The sequence below is a fragment of the Siphateles boraxobius genome, unplaced genomic scaffold, assembly GCF_051911475.1.
Source record: "Siphateles boraxobius isolate OS27281-9 unplaced genomic scaffold, OSU_SipBor_1 25, whole genome shotgun sequence".
NCBI classification, from domain to species: domain Eukaryota; kingdom Metazoa; phylum Chordata; class Actinopteri; order Cypriniformes; family Leuciscidae; genus Siphateles; species Siphateles boraxobius.
The window spans coordinates 36086769-36112133 of record NW_027508866.1 but is presented as its reverse complement, the minus strand read 5'-3'; the positions used below and the strand labels follow the sequence as shown (position 1 = coordinate 36112133).

The following is a 25365-nucleotide window of genomic DNA, read 5'->3' as shown; positions in this document are numbered from 1 at the left end:
TTCAAATGGCAGCAACTATTTGTACTGACATAAAAAGAGAGAGAGAAAAAAACACTTCTTTTATTTGCAGTGATCTCATAAATCTGCAGATTAATCTGTCTGGCTGATATATCGGTTGATCGGTAGCAAAAATTACGGCAGCCAATGAAGTTTCCACTCTATAAATAAACCAAATGCTCACAAATCCTGATTTAAAAAAAAATAAAATTAAGTAAGATGACATCCATCTAGAAATACAGGCCACTTTCACGCCAAAGTTGTTGAGCATAAAGGCCGGATCGATACGCATACGTCCCTCACCGGGAAAAGCTCCAGAACTTCAGCCGGAGCAGCCGAAACCCGTGAGGTTCATTTCTCCTCTAATTCATCCCATTGGCTGCATTAGGCAGTGATGTATGGAGCCTGACGCGAGCGCCACGCCATACGGATTGTGTATGATGGTTTAATCACTCCCAGAGTGCTTCACAATGACACACTGAGAATACCTGCTAGACCCAGCTGAGCGGACGAGAGAGAGAGCGAGGGATGGAGGAGGGGCGGAGGAGAAAACAACGAGATGGGGAGAGAAATGAAGGGAGCGGGAGAGACAAATGTATGATGGCAGGAGAGGAATTAGATAGCAGCGAGAGAAAAGAGGGGCAGACAAAGGAGGAGAGAGAGAGAGAGAGAGATGTGAGGAAATCTGGAAGAACAGGGGAAGCTCGTGGGGGATGGGACGGAGTCTCGGCTCTTTGTTTGGGCATGAAGGACAACAGACGTGGAAATATGCACCCCAAAACATGCGGATCTCAGAGACTTTAAGAGACAGGAGTAGGTTTAGAAATCAAGCATTACAGGAATGAGAGTGCAAAGGTTTTTGTTTGCTGGGAAACAATGTAATGTAACGTGGAAGTTTCTGTGCTGGAAAACTATAAACAAATTTTTATATAATATGATACAATATAATATACGGATGCACAAGTTTTAATATAATATATATATAATATAATATAATGATGCACAAGTATATGTATGTATGTGTATGTATATGTATATGTATATATATATATATATATATATATATACACATACATACAAATACTCTCTATAATATAATGTTTTTCAGAAAAAATGCATAAAAAAATATATATATATATATATATATTTTTTTTTTTCTTCTGAAAAACATATTATAGAGACTTTAATGTCTCTATGATAGAACTAGGATTATAAAATCAATTAAGTAGGCCTATTACGTAAACCATATTTTTATGAATTCATGACGTTCTTGAACATCAGCATTCTTCTGCTGAGCGATAAAATGCGAAGTAAAATAAGACGTCAATTTCAATGCCTTCGCTGGTTTCACCCAACAACTAACAAACAACAAACAAACAACTCATATATTCTGATTCATGAGCGAATGAATCTTATGAATCGGTTCGTTTAAATGACTCACGAGTCGAGTTAACAATACACATCCAGAGTTCCATTGTAATAAATACTACTACAACAATATTTATTAATGTGTTTATGTTAAAAAAGGTGCTTTTTTAGGCTATCTTGGGGTTATTTACAAGAATCCATACCAAAACTGATTCACCCACTTTTCAGTTGCTGATAATATGATAATTTGATAACTAGTTAGTGAACACTCTTAGATGATCTCAATCACTCCCAGTGAAGGGATCTTTGCTTCCATGACACACACAAACCAACCAGAACCATTAAATGGAAACGAAAATTAGTCAAAAACGGTCATCATCCCTAGAAGGGAGCAAACAAATCTGTGACAAACAAGTCAGTAAATACAGACAAAACAAGACTGCAAATAAGACACAATAAAAACACTTCAAAGTGGATGTTATGGCTAAACCAAAGCAGAACTCCAGCGTAAACCAATCTTCACATCGTCTGACAATTATTGCTCATAAACCGCAAACTGAAACGGTTACGGCAGCTGTAATTCATTACGACGCTACATGCTAATAAAGACGCCGCTGGCTATTTAGCCCACCATTGTCTTAAACTTGCTGGCTATACGGCTTTGTGTTTGGACAATGTGAAGGATTAGTGCTCGCCAGTGTAATTCTGTCAGCTGAGAGGAGTCGTGGCCTAATTTCCAGCCTCCTCCGTCACACGTAACCTAGATGAAGAGGAGTCGCTTTCAGCACACAGGCCCCTGTGCCCAGATTAATTAAAACAATATTGACCTTAGCCGAATAAATTCTTCCACACATGCAAACACACTGACGGTCATGCGCGCGCACACACACACACACTGACTGACGGAGTCCCTCCCCTCGCTCTGACCGGGTCTTTCACGGGCATAATTTGAGCTTTCACTCCCAATCTCATCCTCACTGTCAGCGCCTGTCTCGAGCCCAGAGCATCCCATGATTCCTCTCTCTCAGAAACACACACATTCAGTAACACACACATTCAAAAACACACACATTCAGAAACACACACATTCAGAAACACACACATTCAGAAACACACACATTCAGAAACACACACATTCAGAAACACACACATTCAGAAACACACACACATTCAGAAACACACACTACAGAAACACACACATTCAGAAACACACACTACAGAAACACACACATTCAGAAACACACACACTCAGAAACACACACACTCAGAAACACACACACTCAGAAACACACACACTCAGAAACACACACACTCAGAAACACACACACTCAGAAACACACACTACAGAAACACACACTACAGAAACACACACTACAGAAACACACACTACAGAAACACACACTACAGAAACACACACTTCAGAAACACATACTACAGAAACACACACTACAGAAACACACACTTCAGAAACAAAGTCGGTTTTCTTAGAGGCCAGCAGCAGCACTACAATAATAAAAACAAATCATTAAAATTATAAAATTCAACACAATACAATACAATAATATAATAAAGCATAATATATAATGAAAATTATTATTATTTCCATATTTTATTTTTACCTTTATTTAACCAGGAGAAATTATATTATACTATCAAATTTATTATTAACATTAACATAATATAGTATATGAAATAGTATTCACATTATTATTATTATTATATTATTAATTTTTATTATATACATACATAAATGTATATATATATATATACACACACACACACACATTATACACACACATTTTGTATAATACATATAATTTGTTTAATATATTCTTCCAGCAAAAACCTTTGCACCTATTTTGTATTGTAATTTGATGATTTATTATTATCATTAGTCAATATAATATAATATAATACTTTGATATTTCTTGTTATATGATGTTATATTAGAGAATTTAATGCCACTTTGAGAGAAGTAGGGTTAGAAATCAAGTATTACAGAAATTCATATTTCATGAATTGATGGCACTTGGTTCATTAACGTCTGCACTCTTCTATAACGCTTAGTATCACAAGACGTCAAATTCGTTGTCCTTACTGGTTTCATACACACACACACACACACACACACTGAAGTCTGATCCGTGAGTGAATGACTGTATTGAGTGCGTACACAGTGAACGCTCAAGCTGTATGTGGTTTTCTAAGGGGCCGAGGGCAAGCAGGGCGACTGCCACTAGCGCCACCAAACATAAGTGCTAAAACAATGAATAAAAGCGATCGGAGTTCTGCCTGATGCAAGCGAGCCTTTGTTCCTCAACAAAAGCGACCGGCTCGCAGCGAAAGACGGATGAAGGAAGAGACCGAGTGAAGGATGCTGAGAGGAACGAGCGTATAAATCTGTGCTGTAATCTTCCTCAGACTCGCTGGCAGCTCCTCATCCTCAGACTACCTGACCGCCGGTGTCAGATTAAGTGTCCGGGATTTAATGAAATGGTCTTCGCATTATCGCGCCTGTCAGGGAGGAAGAGGAGGGGGAGCCTTCATAACGTAGGCCTCTCCAATTACGCCAGGGCTTAGAGGACCTGACAGGCGTAATGATTCATCAGAGAGAGAGAGAGAGAGGGAGAGAGAGAGAGAGAGAGAGAGAGAGAGAGAGAGAGAGAGAGAGAGAGAGAGAGAGAGACAGAGAGAGAGAGATCTCGTTCTCCTCCTCTTTTTAATCACTCTGGGTTAAAGTCGGCTTCAAATGGAAGCTGTGCTAGTCGTTTCTTCTCTATTGTGACGTGTATGCGAGTGAAACGCTTCTCAAAAAGGAACAAAATGTGGCCGGGGCTTGATGGTGTCTGTGGGGAATTGATTGGATGGTTGTAGTTTGCTATTGGCTGATCTCATGTGAGTGACAGGTTGCCCCGCCCACATCATCAGAGACAAGATGCTCCAGGAGGAAGTTATTCTGATTCATGATTATGAGTAACATGAATTTAAAATGATAATTTGCACTAATAAATCATTTATAATAAAAACTGCAATGTTCAATTGTCAATTTTGATTTCATGATGACCAACAAAAATCACAAGCTTCAAACTTTAATATAATTTAATATAATATATACCCACACATATATATATATATAGCTACACATATATATTATATAAAAAAACTTATGTTAAGCACATTATAATATAATATATGTTTTTATATGGGTGCAAATTTTTTTGCAGGAGAATAATAATTACTAGAATGTACATTTCCAGAAGAAAATGTGAAGTGGTGGTTGCTATGTGGTTGCTAGGGTATTTTGGGTGGTTGCTAGGGTGTTTTGGGTGGTTGCTAGGCGGTTGCTAGGGTGTTTTGAGTGGTTGCTATGGTGTTGCTAAGCGGTTGCTAGGGTATTCTGGGTGGTTGCTAGGCGGTTGCTTGGGTGTTCTGGGTGGTTGCTATGTTGTTGCTAGGTGGTTGCTAGGGTATTCTGGTTGTTGCTAGGTAGTTGCTAGGGTATTCTGGGTGGTTGCTATGGTGTCACTAGGTGGTTGGTAGTTGTCACAGATGGTTACTATTGGAGTTCTTTGCATTTTCTTGGCATGATTTAGCACTTACCTACTCGCCATTAGCATGTAGTTATTCACAGCTAGCATGTGTAGCATGTTGGAAGTTCTGTTTGCTAGCATGATTCAAAAGAGACAACCCCCATCTCTATACGATGTTCTGATGCAGAGATATAGGTCTTGCAAAATGGTTGCTAGAGTACTCTGTTTGGTTGCTAGGGAGTGGGTTGGCAGCTGCCAGTCATGAAAGTCCAAAGGCTGCTTGTCAGTATGAATGATATAAACCAACTCCCATGCCTCTGTGACATTTAGAATGGAAGATATCCCTTCAAGGATTTTGGTTGCTAAGGTACTCAACAATGGTTGCTAGGGAGGGGCTAGGAAGTGTTGACATGATTCATGATTGGCTGTTTGCTGCCCAGAGTCAAACTTGTGTTAACCCCATCTCTATATGATGTTCTGATACAGACATATAGGTCTTGCAAAATGGTTGCTAGGGTGCTCTGTTTGGTTGCTAGGGAGTGGCTTGACAGCTGCCAGTCATGAAACTGAAAAGGCTGATTGTTAGTGTGAATGATATAAACCAACTCCCATGCCTCTGTGACATTCGGAATGGAAGATATCCCTCTATAGGTTTTAGTTGCTAAGGTGCTTGACAATGGTTGCTACGGAGGGGCTAGGAAGTGTTGAGGTGGTTCATGATTGGCTGTTTGCTGCCCAGAGTCAAACGAGTCAAACGAGACCACCCTTTTGTTTCTATGACACTTCTATCCGGAGATATCCATTTTGATCTCTTTCAATGGAAGTCTATGGAACTTGTTGCTAAGGTGCTCTAAATGGTTGCTAGGGCGTGCCTTGATAGCTTCACAATGATCAAGAGAGACTGATTGGTCGTCTGAGTAAAATAAGCCCGCCCCCTTGTCTCTAGTACACTGTGATCCAGAGCTATGTTCAATACAATATCCCTATGCAATTTACCATAGTAGGAAAAGCACGTGTGTTTCATGGGCCGTCCTACACCATAGTAAGTCAATGGGGCAACTGTGGGCAGCTCCTGCCCCCCAGGGGTGCAACTTTTACCCCATTGTGATGGATGTTCTTACAAAGCCTGCCAGCCTCTTCAAATGTGGCAAATAACACGTTTCTGCGAAATCTGAGCTCTGACTCGTCAATGTTTTTCACAATGTTAAGTCTATGCGGTTTTTTGGGCTGTTTTTCGCCCCTGGGGCGAACATCGTACCCCCGATCGCTTATAAAAGTCATAGCACACCTCTCCTCAATGGGGTGCATGATTTGACGCCTCTCTCAGGGGTCTGTGACAAACGGTGCAGGAGGAGTTACGCGCCAAACTTTGTCCAGAATAATAATAAGAAGTAGAAGAATAATAAGTATGGAGAAGAACAATAGTGATACCTTGCCTTTGGCAAGCACCACTAATAAATTATATTACAATACAATTTTATTTAAATACTACTATTAAATAATATTATTATTAATAAAATGAGTTTTATTTAATGTAACTGTTTGCTTCCCATCTATTCTTGGGGTATCACCGTTTTCAAATTTCTCCTAAATATTACATAAAGTGAAGGTCCAGTGCTTGCTTTATTTCACATATCAGTCCGAGTCTCTCATCCTGTCTAAGTGAGCTGTTCTTAGCCAAATTAATCAGTAAACCAAACCAGACCAGAATAATCTGGGATACACAATACATATTGCAAACTGCATTTCCCTAATTCAGTCGGACGCAACATTTCAAGTGTGTAGGACTCGAGTTGGTTGTGAGGCCCTTTCCAGGGGCCACTCGTTAAACAGCCAACTTCCCTTTTGTGACACAAAGGGCCTCTCTCCCCTTCCTGCAGCCTCTCCTCATCCTCCATCACAGAAATGTGGCACAGAAGGCCTCACAGCGCACAAACGCCCGCTAATCTTCTTCAACCCCGCAAATTCCTTGTAGTCGCACCGTCAGCTCGGAAACAAAAGCATCAGCCCTTGAAAACTCCAGCTCTTAAAGCTTTCAAACTGTTCTTTGCCTGAACGCATAGAGATATGAAAGCACATGAGGCTGCATCAAAAATACAGTGAAATATTATTAGAATGTAAAATAGATGTTTTCTATGTGAATATATAGTAAAGTGTAATTTATTCCTGTGATCAAAGCTGAATTTTCAGCATCATTACTCCAGTCTTCAGTGTCACATGATCCTTCAGAAATCACTATAATATGATGATTTGATGCTCAAGAAACATTTATGATTATTATCAATGTTGAAAACAGTTCATATGTTTGTGGAAACTGATACACTTTATTTTCCAGGATCGTTTGATAAAAGATAGTTCAAAAGAGCTGCATTTATTTGAAATAGAATCTTTAGTAACATTATAAATGTCTTTACTGTCACTTTTGATCAATTTATTGTCAATTTTAATGTGTCCTTGATGAATAAAAGTATTTATTTCTTTAAAGAAAAAAGTTCTTAAAAGGCTCGTTTCCGCCACAGAATAAAAAATAAAAGATTTTTTATCTCGAAATTCTGACTTTTTATCTCAGAACTGCGTGATATAAAGTCGCAATTGCGAGTTATAAAGTCAGAATTGTGAAATAGTCGCAATTGACTTTATAAAGACAGAATTGTGATATAAAGTCGCAATTGCGTGTTATAAAGACAGAATTGTGATATAAAGTCGCAATTGCAAGTTATAAAGTCAGAATTATGATATAAAGTCGCAATTGCGTGTTATAAAGTCAGAATTGTGAAAATAAGTCGCAATTGTGACTTTATATCACAAATCTGATTTTATAACACTCAATTCTGAGAAATAAAGTCGCAATTATCTTTAAAAAATATATATTCTGAGGTGGTAACAAGCTTCCATATTTAACAGTAGATGTAGTAGTAGTAGTTTACAATAATACTGGGAAAAAAGCATTTGTGCCACATTACGAATTGTGTTTGGCCACATTTCATCGCATAAGATCAAGCTCGACTAGCGTACTTGCACAAGTCGTCATCAAATGGAATGGTTTGAACGCAGCGTCAGATTTGCATCGGTCTAGTGTTTATCTCCCGCTCTGCTTCTGAGCTCGGCACCCGGGGACCTGAACGCCAGCAATTGTGCCCACATCCGCCCAGTGCCAAGGCAAAATTGATGAAACATCACAGGATTTGAGAATTGGCAGGCTAGCACGCTGTGGAGAGCCAGTCACAATTAAAATGATTACACGTCCTTCCAATTTTCACCACTTTCATTCCAATAGTGCTGATAGCAGGAAATTGAGATGGAAAGGCGGAAAAAGCATGATATATTCCTTGTATATAATACGCTAGGTGGATTGAATGGCAGTAAAACAACATTTGTTGTTGGCTCTGTGCGTTTTGATCCAGTTACAGTAATTGAAGCAATAGACGCAGCACTTCGGAAACGGGCTAAAGTGCGCAGACGGTTTCTAGTGCTCGGGTCTGCTTGTGTGCTTACCACAGTATATTTTAGACGGGAACACCCGAGAGGGTTTTAAGTGGGAAAAGAATATGCAATATTGATCAAGAGCAAAAGCTACGAATATGCAATCTGGCATCTGCAGTCTCCTCTAAATTGCCGTCCTAAGAGACGCAGGTGGATTTTAAACAGAGATCCGCACAGACGCTGAGTGCAGAGAAGATCGACTCTAAAAACACGCCTGACAGAGAAACAACAACCGACAGACACAGACCGACATGCATTCTAGTCTTAAAGGAGTCCTATTCTGCTTTTGTCCATCTTCATCTTTCTTTAGTGTGTAATGTTGCTGTTTGAACATGAAAAAGCTCTGCAAAGTTACAAAGTTCTTCTCTATATCAGTGTCAGTGTTTCTGAACTACTGAAACGCCTCCATTGTAGCCTTGAGTTTCTTCTGGGAACGAACACGTCACAATATTCCTCATTTAAATAATTCATACGCAGAATAAAGGGGCGGGGCCTGGTTGAGTTAGTTAGTAGTGTGTTAAACTGGTGGTTATGGTAAGGGGCGGGACATTTCCCAAACACCCTCAAAGCAATCGACCAATCACAACACACTGATCCAGCCGACCAATCAGAGCGCAGTGTGCTTTTCAGAAGGAGGGGCTTCATAGAGACAGGAAGTAAACAGAGCGTTACTGACAGACTGGGAAGAGAGGAGCCGCAACAATGGAGAATATGAGGAAAATAATCAACATTCAAGCAGGAAAACCTGTTCTAGTAGAGCCCAAAACAACATCAAGACTTAAAGTCCCCTCGTAGTCAATCCTTTTATCCCTTAAAACTCATCTTTGATCACCAAAATTACATATTTAAAAGTTTTTTCCTTGTAAAACAATTTCTTCAAGCCTTAAAATATCTTGAATGTAACTCGACACCTTGCCTCATTTAGTATACGCGGTTCTATGATTATGCAAATGAGCCCCGCCTCCACTCACTCACTCAGCTCAGAGATCCACTCGCGTTGATCTGATTGGTTACAAGGTAGTTTGTGACGTCAGAAACACCAGCGATTTCAAAGCGTGTTTTTGAGACTGTCTTTGGTTCACTGCAGTTTTAAGGAGAAAATACTCAGCAATGCTGTCGACTTATGAATTTACACATGGTTTGTCTTAAAGCATATTAAAATCTCCATATAGACATATAAACAACATTAAAAGCTTGATTTTCACCACAGGGGGACTTTAATGATACTGCACTTTAAATACTGTCTGTATGGAAGAAAGAGCAAAAGACGGTGTTTTCTCACCTAACTCGTCCCACAGCTGCCGGTATTTGTCCGTCATGGTGGTTCCCTGCTGCCGCCACAGAGCCAGCCGCGGGTCGGCCATGAACTGCTCTGTGATCAGCGTTAGCATGCGAGCGCCGTTCGAGTCCCGCATCTTCAGCATCTCCCGTACCTGAAGCACACGTGCAAACGCACACGGAAGATTTAAACACATGCACCATTATGAGGAAAGTGCTAAACCTGACATTGCATCCAAACCAGACATTCTGCAATTTCACTGTTAATCTGTTTTTGTTCTAAACAGCCACAAACTGTGATGCTTGTAATCAGTCTCTTCTGCTCACCAAAACTGCATTTATTTGATCAAAAATACAGTAAAAACAGTAAAATATTATTAAAATGTAAAACAGCTGTTTTCTATGTGAATATATAGTAAAGTGAAATTTATTCCTGTGATCAAAGCTGAATTTTCAGCATCATTACTCCAGTCTTCAGTGTCACATGATCCTTCAGAAATCAGTATAATATGATGATTTGATGATCAAGAAACATTAATGATTATTATCAGTCTTGAAAACAGTCAAGCTGCTTCATATTTGAGGAAACTGACAAATTTGATGAATAGAAAGTTCAAAAGAACAGCATTTATTTTAAAAAAAATTAAACCTTATAAATGCAACTTTTCATTATTTTAATGCATCTTTGCTGCATAAAAGATTTTTTTTAAACTGACCCCAGACTTTAAAAAAAAGGAAGTGTAGCTCCACCCAAAGTGAAATCTCATTGGTACAAAATTCCACTCATCATACGCATAAAACAAGATTTATTATTCTAATTGCAGTGATTTTGTAGCTTTTTACAGTATTTTGCTTGCAAATAGAACAATATTTTGCATCATGCTTGATGTAAGGGCTCAACCGGACAGAATGCATTGCTTTTTCTTCAAGTGTACTGGGTAGGTTTATCCTAGCAGGCGGAAACTTTCAGCATTACATTTAGTTTATCACTTAAAATGCTAATGCAGTGTTGTGGAAAAGGGAAGATGATCAAAAGCAAGTCCTCATGTTTAAGTTGAGCTTCACCCCACCTTTGAAAACAGGAGATTGAGCTGTTTTCCCGAGCCGTGGTATCCACCCTGGGAGAGGAAGAGTTTGACCTGCTCCTGGACCTGTTCCTCGTCCAAATGCCAGCAGTTCTCGTCGTCCACGCTGGCCCCTGCTGTGGGGTCCGGGGCCCCTGAGACACAAATACACAAACAAGCAATCAGTGATCTGATTATTAAATCTGATTATTATAAGCAAGTGATGCTTTCAATTAAAACTGATGATCAAAATTACTAAAACCCCATCAAATTTGAATGAAAAATCAAAGCCAGAGAATCTATCAGCCCAAAAACTTTAACACAACTAACGCAATTAATACAGCCTTTAAGGGGTCCGATTATTCTTATTCTTTTTTCCATGATCATCTTGCTGTTTGAACATTAAAACGTTTCTGAACTCCTGAAACGCCTCCATTGTAGTCTTGAGTTTCTTCCGGGAACGAACACGTCACAATATTACTCATTATAATAATTAATACGCAGAATTAAGGGGCGGGGCCTGGTTGAGTTAGTTAGTAGTGTGTTAAACTGGTGGTTATGGGAAGGGGCGGGACATTTCCCAAACACACTCGAAGCTCTCGACCAATCACAACACACTGATCCAGCTGACCAATCAGAGCACAGTCTGCTTTTCAGAAGGAGGGGCTTCATAGAGACAGGAACTAAACAGGGATCGCGTTTCCCAAAAGCATAACAGGTCGCCTTTAATGCGATCGCACACATGCAGGGAAAGAAAACCCCCAAACCCCAAACAACGGCTGAAGTCGACAATGCTGAGGGTCCATAGTAAAGATTTATTAGACGCCACATCAAACCAACTTCCTGCATTCCAGCCGTGACCTCACACTGATGAAAGCACTTCCTTTTCCCCCCGTTCTGCAATGTGCGGTTCGCTGACGTTTTTTCCCCCTATAATTGGCACATCCGCTTTAGATTTTCCCTTCCCGACAAAAGTGAAATATAATATGACCATTGTGCCTAATGCCAAAACGATAAGAGACTATAAGAGTCTTTCTTTCCCTTTAGATTGATGTCATCAGGCTCTGGGACCGACAGCTCCAGGCCGACGCATAGATCAGAAACAGTGCTAATGCTAATGGAAATGTGCATGCACTTTACAAAAATCAGCTGTATAAGTTTTATACAGGTCCTATTATGAAAAATAGGATTTTTTGTTTGCCATTCTCCCACAAAAAAAGTCTGATTTACTACGTTCATTAACAAACTCCCTCCTCAGTCTAGAGAATCTATTGAAATCAAGATGCAAAAACATCTTAAAGACGATATCTTCATGGCTGTGATGCCACTATTGTGAGCTAATTAACATATTACCGACTATATTTACAGGCATCCTATGTAACAAGGTAAAATGGCTAATCAAATGTCAGGAACATACAGAAATCTTAAAGGTACAGCAGCAAAGAAAGCTCTTTTAATTCTAGGAATCAGACAGAAGATGCAAAATTTAAATTAATAAATAAATAAAAAGCCTGTAGGAATAAAAATATGCTACAAATACAGAATAAAGCCCCTCCCACGAAACTCTGCATTTTAAATAATTAGGCTTTATTTTTTTTAACCCGACCAGTTTTCTTCTTAAATAAAACAAAATATTTAAATTAAATAAAGAAAAGAAAAATTTAAAGAAAAAAAGTAAATAAAAAAAAGTAAATGTAAAAAATAAAAATAAAAACTTTTTTTTAATCAAAATGTTTTAAAAAAAATTGAACATAACAGAAAATCTATTCTAAACTCAACAAAAAAAAACAAAGAAATGAAAAAGACAAAACAGCATATTAACTACAGTGACAAATATAAATATATAATATGTAACACTTTACAATAAGGATTCATTTGTTAACGCTAGTTAATGAATTATCTAACATGAGCTAACAATCAATACGTTACAGCATTTATTAAATTTTGTTCATGTTAATTGATAAAACAGCTGTTCATTGTTCATGTTAGTTCACAGTGCATTAACTAATATTAACTAATACAACCTTTGATTTTAATAATGTATTAGTAAATGCTGAAATTAACAAAGATGAATAAATGCTGTCAAAGTATTGTTCATAGTTAGTTCATGTTAACTAATGAAGCCTTATACGGATGTACCTAATTGAAATAAATAAAACATCTCCAGTTAACTAGTAGAGCATCCATTTAGTTCGCTATTAAATAAGAGATCTAGCGCTAAAATCATAGACTGTAAAAAGGCTAAAATGTGTTGTTTTTGAACTCAAGCTGAGCGCTCGTGCCCGCTGCCATCAGTGTCATGGATACAGTGTTCTCTGTGGCACGCGCAGTCTTCACTAGGACGGACGCACGCTTCACTCTATCGCCGTTGAGGAGACTCTCTAGCCTGGGAAAAACCAGACGAACTTCCGCGGATCGATGCAATTATTTACGGATTGAGCAGAGAGGCTGTACCTTTTGACAAGCGGGCAGCGGATGGTGTTGTTAAGAACTTGCAATGTATAACTATTATCAGACCGAAAAAAACCGAAACACTACCTGCCCACCGGGAAAAGTCCAGACTCTCCCGGTTGCCACTCCGCCCCTGGCCACGAACATCTGATTCGAGCATCAGACTTTCGAAATCCTCTTCCATATCATATTGAGTACCTTCCGCCATTGTTGTAACTTTAGCTAACAATCGCTGTAGAGCCAGGTTTTAACTTCCAAACAAGATGGAAGATATTGTTTTAGTTTCAGAAGGTGAAGTCCCACTCAGTGTGAGTGGGAGCCCCCTTCCTGGGAATTGGGAAAATGAGGAATGAGTGTTTGTAGTTTCAACCCCTCTACAAAGATATGGGACTTCCTAAAACTATCTCACTGAGTCATTTGCATGATATTCTCCTGACTTTATAACCTGTGATTGTAGGCTACTCTCAATCGTATTTACCCCATGGCATTGATTTTGTATGTTCTTAGAAATGCAATAATAAAAAATAATAAAATTTAAAAAAAAAAAGATATGGGACTTCCTGCTTAGAATGACAAAAATGACGATTTATATATCATTATAAGCAGGAAGTGCAACATTAAAATCCTTATTTCTCCTGTCTCAGGGGAAAATGAGCGAATCATGACCACGACCATTCAAAAATATGACTTGTTTGTTGTTTTCTAACGATATAAAGCTTAATGCTAATGGGTGCCCCTTTAAGTGTTACCATAAAATCATATATTTGATGTTTTCATTGTTTATTTTTTCATTTGTAATACAGTCAAACAAAAATGTATTCAGACACCCTCAACATTTCTCCCATTATCAGGTTATTTGCTATAGTTTAGAAAATGGTAGTAAAATATGACAAGAACTCAAGAGTTAAAGGATTAGTTCACCTCCTTAGTCATTTTCAAAAAAACTAAACAAAAAATCAAAACCTTTTTAACTACAGTTGTTCGGATTGAGCTGATCTGCAACGCGCCGGGAACTACGTCATCACGTTGAAAGGTCATGCTCGATGTCGCCGGTGGAAGTACCGCCCAACTAAAGGAGGATTCAAATTGTATTGGTCGCTTTGTAAACAGTGGGGCGGTACTTCCATATCGAGCGTGACCTTTCAACGTGATGACGTTGTTCCCGGCGCGTTGCAGATCAGCTCAATCCGAACAATTGTGGTTAAAAAGTATATATATATATATATATATATATATATATATATTCATGGGCGTCGGAACCATTGAATATGTGTGGGACAAGACCCACCCACTTTTTAAGACCAATGATATTGGACCCACTCACTTTTACCGTCTCTAATTCAGTGTATGTCTGTTCGCTTTTCAGAGCGCTGGCAGTCAAATCCATTCCACTTGAGGAATGCCCTAATAAATTAAACTCCATTTCCGCTGAATCGCTACATTATATTTCTCAACGAGACGCAACTGACGAAAAGAACCGCCCGTTTTACCCTTCCAGTCAAATATTGCGTTGCAAACATCAATAACAGCTTAAAGTTGTCAATGCTGGCAAATTACCATGGTATTAGGGATAATCCACGGATAGCTGTGCATTTAATGCACGATATATATATATTTATTTTTTGAAAATGACCTATCGTTTCGCGAGATAAGCCCCTCCTCCTCAGCTGATCGTGCACAGCCCGCTGAAGCACTTCAAAGATCTTTGAAACTGCATTGATTTGGACTTCAAAACGTTGGTTGCCATTGAAGTTTATTATTCGAAGAAAAATCTAGAAATGTTTTCCTCAAAAAACGTATTTTCTCTTCCACTGAGGAAAGAAAGACATGGATATCTTGGATGGCAATTTTCATTTTGAGGTGAACTAATCCTTTAAATCAAGTTGATATTTCACTGGTTTTGTCCGTCCTTCTGTTAGACTCTCACACATGAATTATGTTGAATATCTGTCAGCTGTTAAATTTAACTACACAATTAGATAATACCAGTTTAGCTCAACCAGTTACCAAGCAATGCTTCATGTTGTTCAGTCTGTGGTGTAAAAAGGTGCATTAGCAATTACAGAAAAAACACTTCAGCAAAACATGATCAGCTCAAAGTGTCCCAATAATTTTTGGTCCTAAAAGCTTATAAATTTTACTGGTAGTCCTCTGTGACATATTATACCCAAAAATGATTCATAGAGTTTACTTTATTTTGCTATCCTCACTTACATAAATGAACTATAGTGTCCTGCACACACTAGTAAATTTAAAAAAAAAAAATGATATCTGGTGTCCGAATAATTTTTGGTTTGACTATTTAATTCAATGCATTTTTACGCTTATTGGACTATCAACTTTTGGAGGATCCCGCTCCTGGGTTTAGCTACCATACTAGTTAAACAGCTAAACCAGCAAATGAAGGTCTTTAGGATATAGGAACTTGTAATCAGGTGTATTGGAGAAGGTTGTAGCTAAACTCTGCAGGAATGCAGTCCTGGAGGACCAGGGTTTTGACAACTCTTGTCTATACCATGTGCAATTCTTGAGCAAATTGTTAAATGCATGCTTCATAAACGAATTATTTGGCTAGATATGTAACTGACGCATGAGGAAATCAAATGCATCCATTCCAGAATTGCCAAATATCTGGTGTCTGAATAATTTTTGGTTTGACTGTATACAAGTGCCTAGCACAAGTGAACACACCCATGCTAAAGTTGACTAAAAAGAGGAATAAATAAAATCATCCTTTGGAAATTGATCTTAATGCCTTAATTTAAAAAAAAAGAGGAAAAATCCAACCTTTAAGGACACCAATTTTCTTTGTGAATGAATAATGTATCGTAAATAAATAAATGTTCATCCTTAAAATACAGGTTGCGTACGCCAGGACACCCCTATGTTAAATTCCCATAGAGTCAGGCTGATTTTTATTTTTAAAGGCCAGTTATTTCATGGATCCAGGATAATATGCATCCTGATAAAGTTCCCTTGGCCTTTGTAATTAAAATATCCCACATCATCACATTCCCTTCACCATATCTAGAGATTCCTCTTTTTAGTCAACTTTAGCATGGGTGTGTTCACTTATAGCTAATGCACGTATGCTTATTTAGAAACTATTAAAGCCGTTGTGTAGCCTAGTTGTGATCGTGATCATCGTAGGATTGTGAAGCGTAGCGCTCTTGAACCGGATCTCACCGTGGACTTGATTGATCTCCGAGTTCTGCGAGAGGATCTCGTCGGCCAGTTTCTGTGCCGTGGGCAGAACCTCAGTGTGGTGGACGGTGATGAGATACTGCACAAACTTCTGCAACTGGTCCCTGTTCATCTGGAAGAGTGTCTCTGAGATGGGCAGGTGAAGTTTGACCTGCTCGGGCCTCCGTACACGGTACAGGGAGAGCGCCACCACGTGTGCGCAGTAGAAGATGTCCTTGTTCCCGCATCCACACGTCACAGAGGTGATCTTGCAGCGGTCGAAGCTAATGGCTACGCTACACACCATCTCGGGTTCGGACGACGTGGCCGGTTCTGTGACGGTGCCGCTGAGATGGAAACCTGAGAAACACAGAAGGAAAGGGTTCATTTATGTTGGATTGAGTGTTAATGCATCCATCAAACTTGGTACAGATGTTCAGTTTGCTCTGATTGTGTGTGATGTGTTAGTTTCAACTGACCGCACCATTTTCTCTTTAGAAGATGATCAGAAATACGACAAACTTACAATGTTTTCTGTCTGTATGCTAATGATTAGGCTTTATTTTTTTCAAACTGATCAGTTTTCCTCTAGTGAATAAAATAAAAATATTAAATATAATAAAGAATATCAAAAATTATATGTATAATTTATATTTATATATATATATATTAAAAATATAATTTTTATATTCTTTAAAATAGATTATATAATTATATTTATATATTAAATAATAAATAAATAAATATATATATATATATATATATATATATATATAAATATATATATATATATATATATATATATATATATAAACATAAAATAAAATATATAAATAAAAATACATTAATATAAAAAAAACAACAAAAAAGCTAAGCAAAACCAAAGGACTCGCATTAAAAGTATGTAAAAGTACAATGAAATCCTGAAAAGTGATACAGGGACAGTGTAAAGAAGGAGAGAGAGGATGAGGAAGTCTCAGTCTACTGTTGGAGAACGTGTGTGTGTGTGTGTGTGTGTGTGTGTGTGTGTGTGTGTGTGTGTGTGTGTGTGTGTGTGTGTGTGTGTGTGTGTGTGTGTGTGTGTGTCTACAAAGGTAGGACTGAGTAATGCAGATGCTCATTTGAATATTATTTTAAGCACACTTGCTGCCAATCCTGAAAAGGCGGAGAATCGTACATTAACTAGGTAGTAAAGCAGATATTAATGAGTGCGTATTATTCCCAGCCGCCCAACGCCCAGAGAGTTCATGATCCGTCTATGGCAGACTTCACTTCCTGTTTGGGCCGTTTCCAATTTTAAGCACTTAAAGCACTTCATCTGTGTCTTTGTTCTATGGTTTCATTTGTCCAGCTGCTTGTATTTTTGTGTATTATAAAGATAAAATAAAACAATGAACTAAATAAAAATTAATTCATTAAATATATGAATAAATAACGGTTTTCATTTGTCCAACTGCTTGTATTTTTGTGTATTATAAAAAACCTCAAAATCAATAAAATAAGAAAAACTACATAAATAAAAATGAATTAAAGAAATCTATTAAAAGAATCTAATAAAAACAAAAACTAGAGTAAATATATTAAAAATAACTGTTTTCATTTGTCCTACTGCTTGTAATTATTACAAAACTAGAAATTAATATAAACAAAATTATAAACATTTAAAATATATTTAATAATACTTTGTGGTGTCACTTGTGTTATGACAATCCTAGTATATCCTTACTGCCTAACACACACACACACACACACACACACACACACACACACACACACACACACACACACACACACACACACACACACACACACACACACACACACACACACACACACACACACACACACACACACACACACACACACACAAATTATAAACTGATATTCAATGGTGTCTGTGCCTCTATAAAAAAAACTCAAAATCAAAACAAAATTAACCAATTAAAAATAAATTAATGAAATATATGAATAATGAGGGTTTCAAGTGTATAAAAAAAACTCAAAATCATTGGGAAAAAAACAACAAAGTTAAATTAAAAAAAAAACTAAATAAATGAAAGATATTAAAAATAACTTTTCATTATTTAAAAAATTGGATGCAGCAGGAGTCCCTAAATACATTGTCAGAATCCTATGATATTGGTATGGGACAGCTGTATGTCGGCTCCCTTTCATATCAGTAATGAAGTAAGACAAGGGTGCATCTTATCCCCCATTTTATTACATTTTTACATGATGATTTATCATATAAATTAAACCGAGGTAAAACTGGCTGTATGGTCGGTAGTACAGTGATGAACCATCTTATGTATGCGGATGATTGTGTGATTTTTAGCCCGAGCTCAGCTGGACTGCAGCATCTTCTTAGTATATGTTCTGCATTTGGGGAAGAACATGATGTAAAGTACAATGACTCCAAAAGTGTTATCATGATCTTCAGAACCGCAGAAGACAGACATTTAACTTGTCCTGTTTTTAGGCTCGCAGGTAATGTTCTTAATATCTGCAGTAAAGTGAAATATCTTGGTCATCTGATTACAGATCAGCTTACAGATGACAATGACATTAATCGTCAGTGCCGTATGCTGTATGTACGGGCAAATGTTCTGGTACGCAAATTTGGTTGCTGCACCGCTGGAGTCAAGTTGACCCTATTTAAAGCATACTGTTCGCCTTTGTACACTGCACATCTGTGCACGAACTATAAAAAAGCTAGTCTTCAGAAATTGCAAGTAGCATTCAATGACGCTCTGAGGATGTTACTAAAAAAGCCCAGATCAACTTGTGCGAGTGAGTTGTTTGTGAGCACCAGAGTGGACACACTGCAGTCTGTCCTGCGAAAAGCGATGTTCAGGTTCATTTGTCGATTGAATGATTCTGTAAATCAAGTTGTTGTGGTGCTGGTGAATGTTAGGTACAGTGCCACACGCTGCACGTCTCAGTTTTGGGAACACTGCTATAAGTGTCTTTTAAAACCGAGTCATTTGTAACTTTGTGTATTTGTATTTGTATTATTGTATTTTTTTTTTTGTATGGATGAATAAAAGGATACTACTACTAATTGTCCTACTGTTTGTAATTATTACAATTAATATAAATAAAATTATACATTTAAAATTAAATATATTTAATATAAATAATATGTACATTTAAAAATAATTTGTGGTGTCAGTTGGTATTGACTTCTAGCACCATAACTAGCACACAAACACATGTAGAAACCACTAACCTGCAAGAAAACAATACATTATAGCTATACACTATTTAATGGTGCCTGTGCCTGTTGTATAAAGCGTAAAAACTCAAACTTATTCTCTCAGTGTAATAGCACATCTCCAGTTAGTGTGGGACCGGCCCACTATTGCTACAAGAGAGAAAGGATGAATGTTCAAGTTTCACTTCCTTTCTCAATGTGCTGACCCAGCAGTGTCCAGCTATACGCCTCTTCCACAACGCTAAATATATTCGATCACTTGAGAAAAGCGTTAGCTTGTAGGATGTGGAGAGAGAAGATGCCAGGAGCGATTTCTAACCAGTGTTCAAGAGCACAAAAAACCTTTAACAGCGCAGAGGAACTGTTTTATTCCATGTTTTCAGCAACAACACTTACATAAGACGCAGTTTTATCCTCTGTTTGCACGGGTCATGTGCAGGTTTGTGTGGAAACAGAAGATGTGGCGAATACTCGTTTAAACGCGTCGCTAACACTCAACAGTGTGTTTAAGACAGTCCGATCCGAAGTAAACACTTGGCGTGCGTCTAGACTACTTTTCTTTTTCTTTTTATAAATTTATTACTGTTGTATTGATATCGTTTTAACATACAAAATGACGAAGACAAACAATCAGCTATTACAACAGTAAGCAAAAATCTAAATAAATATATTTTTAAATAATAAAAAATATGTATATAAATTATAATAAAAACGCTTTACAGTAAGGTTGACATCGTTTAACTTCCTTAGTTAATATGAACTATGAATGAATAATAATTCTACAGCATTTATTAATCTTTATTATTTTCAACATTTACTAATACGTTATTTAAATCAAAGGTTGTATTAGTTAACATTAATGCACTGTGAACTAACATGAACAAACAACGAACAGCTGTATTTTTATTAACTAACATTAACACAAATTAATAAAATGTAACAAATGTATTGATCATTGTTAGTTCATGTTTAACTAATTGTAAAGTGTTACCATAAAAATGATTAAAACTGGTCAGTTACACTGAGTGAATAACAGATACAGAAAAAAATATTTGAGACAAATATGCTTCAAAATATATACAAGTACTACAGATTCTGCAAAAGAAATATATCGATACAAAAATCTTGACATGCATGACAGTTGGAATTTCAACCCAACAGGTTTATATAACAATATAACTGTAAATGCATGAAGAATGAAGAAGAATAAAGAAAAAGAGACGTCTAGACTTGTTTAGGGGGATTCCTCAACGCAAACCACCATCCATCTCAGGAAACAGCGCTTTTATTCATTTTCTATTTCAACAAAAGAAGTGATGTTTCGCATATCACGCCGCAAATCAACTAATTATCCAGGCGGTCTCCAGGTGGCCACTTACAGTGTTGTGTTCAATCACACACACACACACACACACACACACCAACTCTCAGACGACGAGCTCAGCAGCGAGCTTCATAATCAAAATTATTTTTCTCTAAAACGCTCCCCGAGGAGGGGGAAGGTAATAATGAAAGTAAACGCAGATTTGGAAGGCAATATAAAGAAACACAGGAGAGATTCTGCAATTCATCACGACCCAAATGAATCTAGAGCACGAACAACACCAGTCTGGGTCACATGACTTACTCAACATTAAGATTAATAAATCAAAAACAATTAAACAAACATTATACTTCACATCTTTTTCTTTATGCAAAAAAGATCGAACAATAGAGCGATAGATGGATGGATGGAGCAATAGATAGACAGAGCGAGTGAATAGAGAGATATTGCTAGACACAGGTTTTGGTCTTTGTGAAAATTATAATTTCTCTATGATATTCTTTTGATTTTAGGATGAAATATGACCTGTACATCTTTCATGAGTCTCGCCCACAAACAGACTGTGTATATATATACACATATTATATATATATATATACACACACACACACGTGTATATATATATACACATATATTATATACATGGGCTAATATATATATATATATATATAGTTAAATAATGTTAAGCAATGAACCTTATTGTAAAGTGTTTTTATCATTTATATACATTTTTTTCTTTAAAAATATTTTATTTTACTTACTGTTGTAAAAGCTGATTGTTAGTCTTCGTCATTTTGTATGCTAAAACGATATCAATACAACAGTGAAAAATGTATTAAAAAAAAGAAAAGTAGTCTAGACACACGACACATCAAGTGTTTACTTCGGATCAGACTTAATTACCCGTTTAAACGAGTGTTCGCCACATCTTCTGTTTCCACACAAACCTGCACATGACCCGTGCAAACAGAGGATAAAACTGCGTCTTATGTAAGTGTTGTTGCTGAAAACATGGATATATATATATATATAATGGTTTTAGATAGAATACAGTATATCACAACACACAAAATTTCAGGTATTTAAGTGAAGCCATTTTGTATCATAAATACTCTACACATGAGCCACAAAACCTGAAGATGCCATGAAAGCGGCTTCAGTTTACCTCGCACATGCTACAGTGACATTTATAGTGTTTTTATGACAAATAATTATTCCTCGTGCCGTATATATCAGTTTTATAAGCTGATAGATCTGTGAGGGATGCCGGCGCTGGACCGGCAGGGGGATTTACTGCCCGCACAGATCATGTTTAAAGCACAGCTAATGGAAAAGCTGGGGCAACAAGACAATTAGCATGACTTTAATTAAGACATTTTCTCTGTGGTCAGTTTTATTAAAGCACTTAGGTAAAACCCCAAGGAGTTCACACACTTCACACTGGCACAGCTGGACAATATATAGCGAATACGCAGCTTGGGACGAAGGCAAATTACAATATGCTAGAAACACGATGCTACTACAAGAGGAGTTACTACTTAGTTTTACCGCTGCTAAGGTCATGATTTAGATTAGGGATGGTTTTAATCAAACACACACACATATACACACACACAAACACACGAAACGCATCTAAAACGCATCTAAAACTTTTACAGACTGCCGAAAGATACAGAACAGAGAATCGCTGCGATTCACAGAAACAACTGGATCCAGGCAGAGAAAGCTGGATTTACAGTTTTCATTTTTTTTTGGTCAATATTCTGATTTTGGGGTAAAATCATACCCTATATATTGTATTGTTATATATTGCATTTACAACTCAATTAAATATTTACCATTGTATATTCTGCATAATTGGATGATTTTAAATAAATACTGACAAAAAACTAAATTTTTAAGGCTGGACGATACGATGATATTATATATAACATTGATATAAGTGATCACACATGGATTTAGTCCTATATTGTATTTATATAAAGCGTTCACAGGAAAATTTGCATTATGTATTTCCCCGGCGTTTAAATCAGGCTCATATTAATGTCAGGAAACATGATTCCTGCTTCATGTCAATCAATATACATGATCACTGGATCTTTGTCCAACCTTTAGTTTAAACTGATAATCATTTGTTTTACAATGCATAACCTCTATATGACGGAATAAGCCCCGCCTTCAGAATAAAAGAGCCAATCGTAAAGTCATTTATCATGAATTGCCTTGAGACTTTGATCTAGAGTAGCGGTTCTCATCTGGAGGACAGCTGCATGTAGCATTTCCTGATCTAACCATACAATTGTGTAGAGTTCAAGGGATAATACACCCAAAAAAGTAAAATTGTCATGTATTCACCCTCATGTCATTCCAAACTTATGACATGACTATGACTTTTCATATTAATAGACAACAACACACCAGGTGACGTTCAGAACAAAACACACTGCTATCAGACGAGCGCTGGATATGACGCTACAGAGTTGAGGAGATTGATAACTCCTCGTTCTCTGGCCGGCGGCGAGGCTAGTCACTCTCACACACCCTGACAAAGTAAATGAAGAAGAATGGCGGCCGGGGCTTTTTTCCGCCCATGAGAAGCACAGCAGAAATGTGTGCAGACAGACCCGTGCTTCCAGAGATCGACAAGTCTGAGTGCTTGGCAAATTTCCTCCGTGAATCGTCTCAAGTCAAACGCCGGAGTGCTACGTCCCATGCCGGCCTTCAAACAGACGTGCATCTAACCTTTCCACCCTGAGAACGACCTTTTCAAGTATTTCCGTCTCGAAATGTCCAATTAGCGCTGACCTACACATCCAACAAGGCAGTGAAATGCAGTACAGCTACTAAACAAGGAGAACGAACGAGCTTACCTGCGTAAACAACAGTGCATATCTAAAACAGCAATAAGATACAGACGGAAAGGCCTATGTTTTGTCTTGTTCTCACAGGGATACCCACAATGCATTGCTCAACTTTGCTCGTGCAAACAAACAAGTGGTTTCCATTATGCTGGAAGACATCGGAGCCAGGGAATGTTTGCTTTGGGAAGATGGCAGCCATTCGAAACACACGGTGTTTAATGATGCGAACCATGTTTTTGGTGTTTACCTTTGTAGGCCAGTATCAGGCCATCATCTTATTCCCGCCACCCTGGCAAGAAGGAAGCGAGTGTGATGTGTTTTCAGCCCACTGCCTGCAGTCAGATGAACAGTGAGACGCCACCTGGTTAGGAGGAGCCACGGTCATAACAAGGAAAAACTTTATAGCGTCAAACCATTTTTTTAAAGACTAGAAAAAACAGGAAAAAATGGTTGCGCTTTTCCCTCGAACCAGCATGATTGGAAAACATGTGCATAGATTAAAAAATTAAATTAATGTAAAAAAGCTTCCTATTTTGTTGTTGACGCCCTAGAAACAAAGTATTTTGGCACAAATTCATCGGTTACTTGGTAAAAACTAGCCAAATTATGTCAACATGAACCAATTATGTGACATGAAAAACATGAGGGTTAAAGATGTTAAACCATTTTTTAATGGGTCCTATATTATGCTTTTTTACATCTTTCTTCTGTGTGTAATGTTGCTGTTTGAGCATGAAAAAGCTCCAAGTTCTTCTATATCAGTGTCAGTGTTTCTGAACTCCCTGAAACATCTCCATTGTAGTCTTGAGTTATCTTATGGGAATGAACACGTCACGATCAGGGCTTGACATTAACTTTTTTGGCTTACCAGCCACTGTGGCTAATGGTTTTCCAAACTAGCCACTCAGCATTTTCACAGGCCACAATTTTGACCGATACTATGTGGAAGAACCAAGGGGGTAATCCATCAGTCGGAAACTGAAGCCTCGCGGGAGCCGCCATTGTAGCAGAACTTCACCTGCTGTTAGCATTCCATTGACTCCCATTCATTTTGGCGTCACTTTGACAGCGAATCACTTTACATCTGAGGCGTCCAAAGACTTAATTTTCCCATTATTTATTTCTAAAGAAACACGACAATGTATAAAAGGCTCCATTACTTTGTATCTTACGCCATGGCCCCGTAGAAGCCGTTTTTGTAAAAAATAGGCTAATGATTGCGTCATAACCACGTGACTCTGTGTCGCTGTGGCGAACAGGACGGCAGAGGGACGTGAGAGAACGGCGCGAGGCCGGTGGTGCGATTGCTAATGAACAACACCTGTGAAGCACACCGGTCTCGCATCTCTCACGGAGGAGCGGAAGAATAAAGGAGGAGCGACAACGTTGATGATCGAGAGAGGAACAGGCCTGGTTTTACGTTGTGTTTTGGTTTTTGTATTTGTGTTTTATTTTAGCCAGCAGTCGTCCGCGAGGGGCTGCTGGCAGTTGTTTATTTTCGGTAGCCAGCAGTCGTCCGCGAGGGGCTGCTGGCGGTATTTTGGTTTTATTTTTTTATTTTAAATAAAGTATGTTTGATTGTTCGCCAGTTCCCGTCTCCTTCTTCCCTGAA

The 25365-nt window shown here is 37.9% G+C and overlaps 1 protein-coding gene across 2 annotated transcripts in view; it reads right to left on the bottom strand.

Annotated features, from left to right (window-relative positions):
• The window catches only part of LOC143750621 (zinc finger SWIM domain-containing protein 6), a 104187-nt gene that overhangs the window by 32169 nt on the left and 46653 nt on the right, over window positions 1-25365 (bottom strand). For both annotated transcript variants that reach the window (XM_077243783.1, XM_077243782.1), the window contains exons 2-4: window positions 16358-16714; window positions 10727-10875; window positions 9661-9811 (exon numbers count right to left, since the gene is read on the bottom strand). In XM_077243783.1, coding sequence (XP_077099898.1) covers window positions 9661-9811; window positions 10727-10875; window positions 16358-16714 — 657 coding nt within the window. The remainder of the gene's footprint in view (window positions 1-9660; window positions 9812-10726; window positions 10876-16357; window positions 16715-25365) is intronic.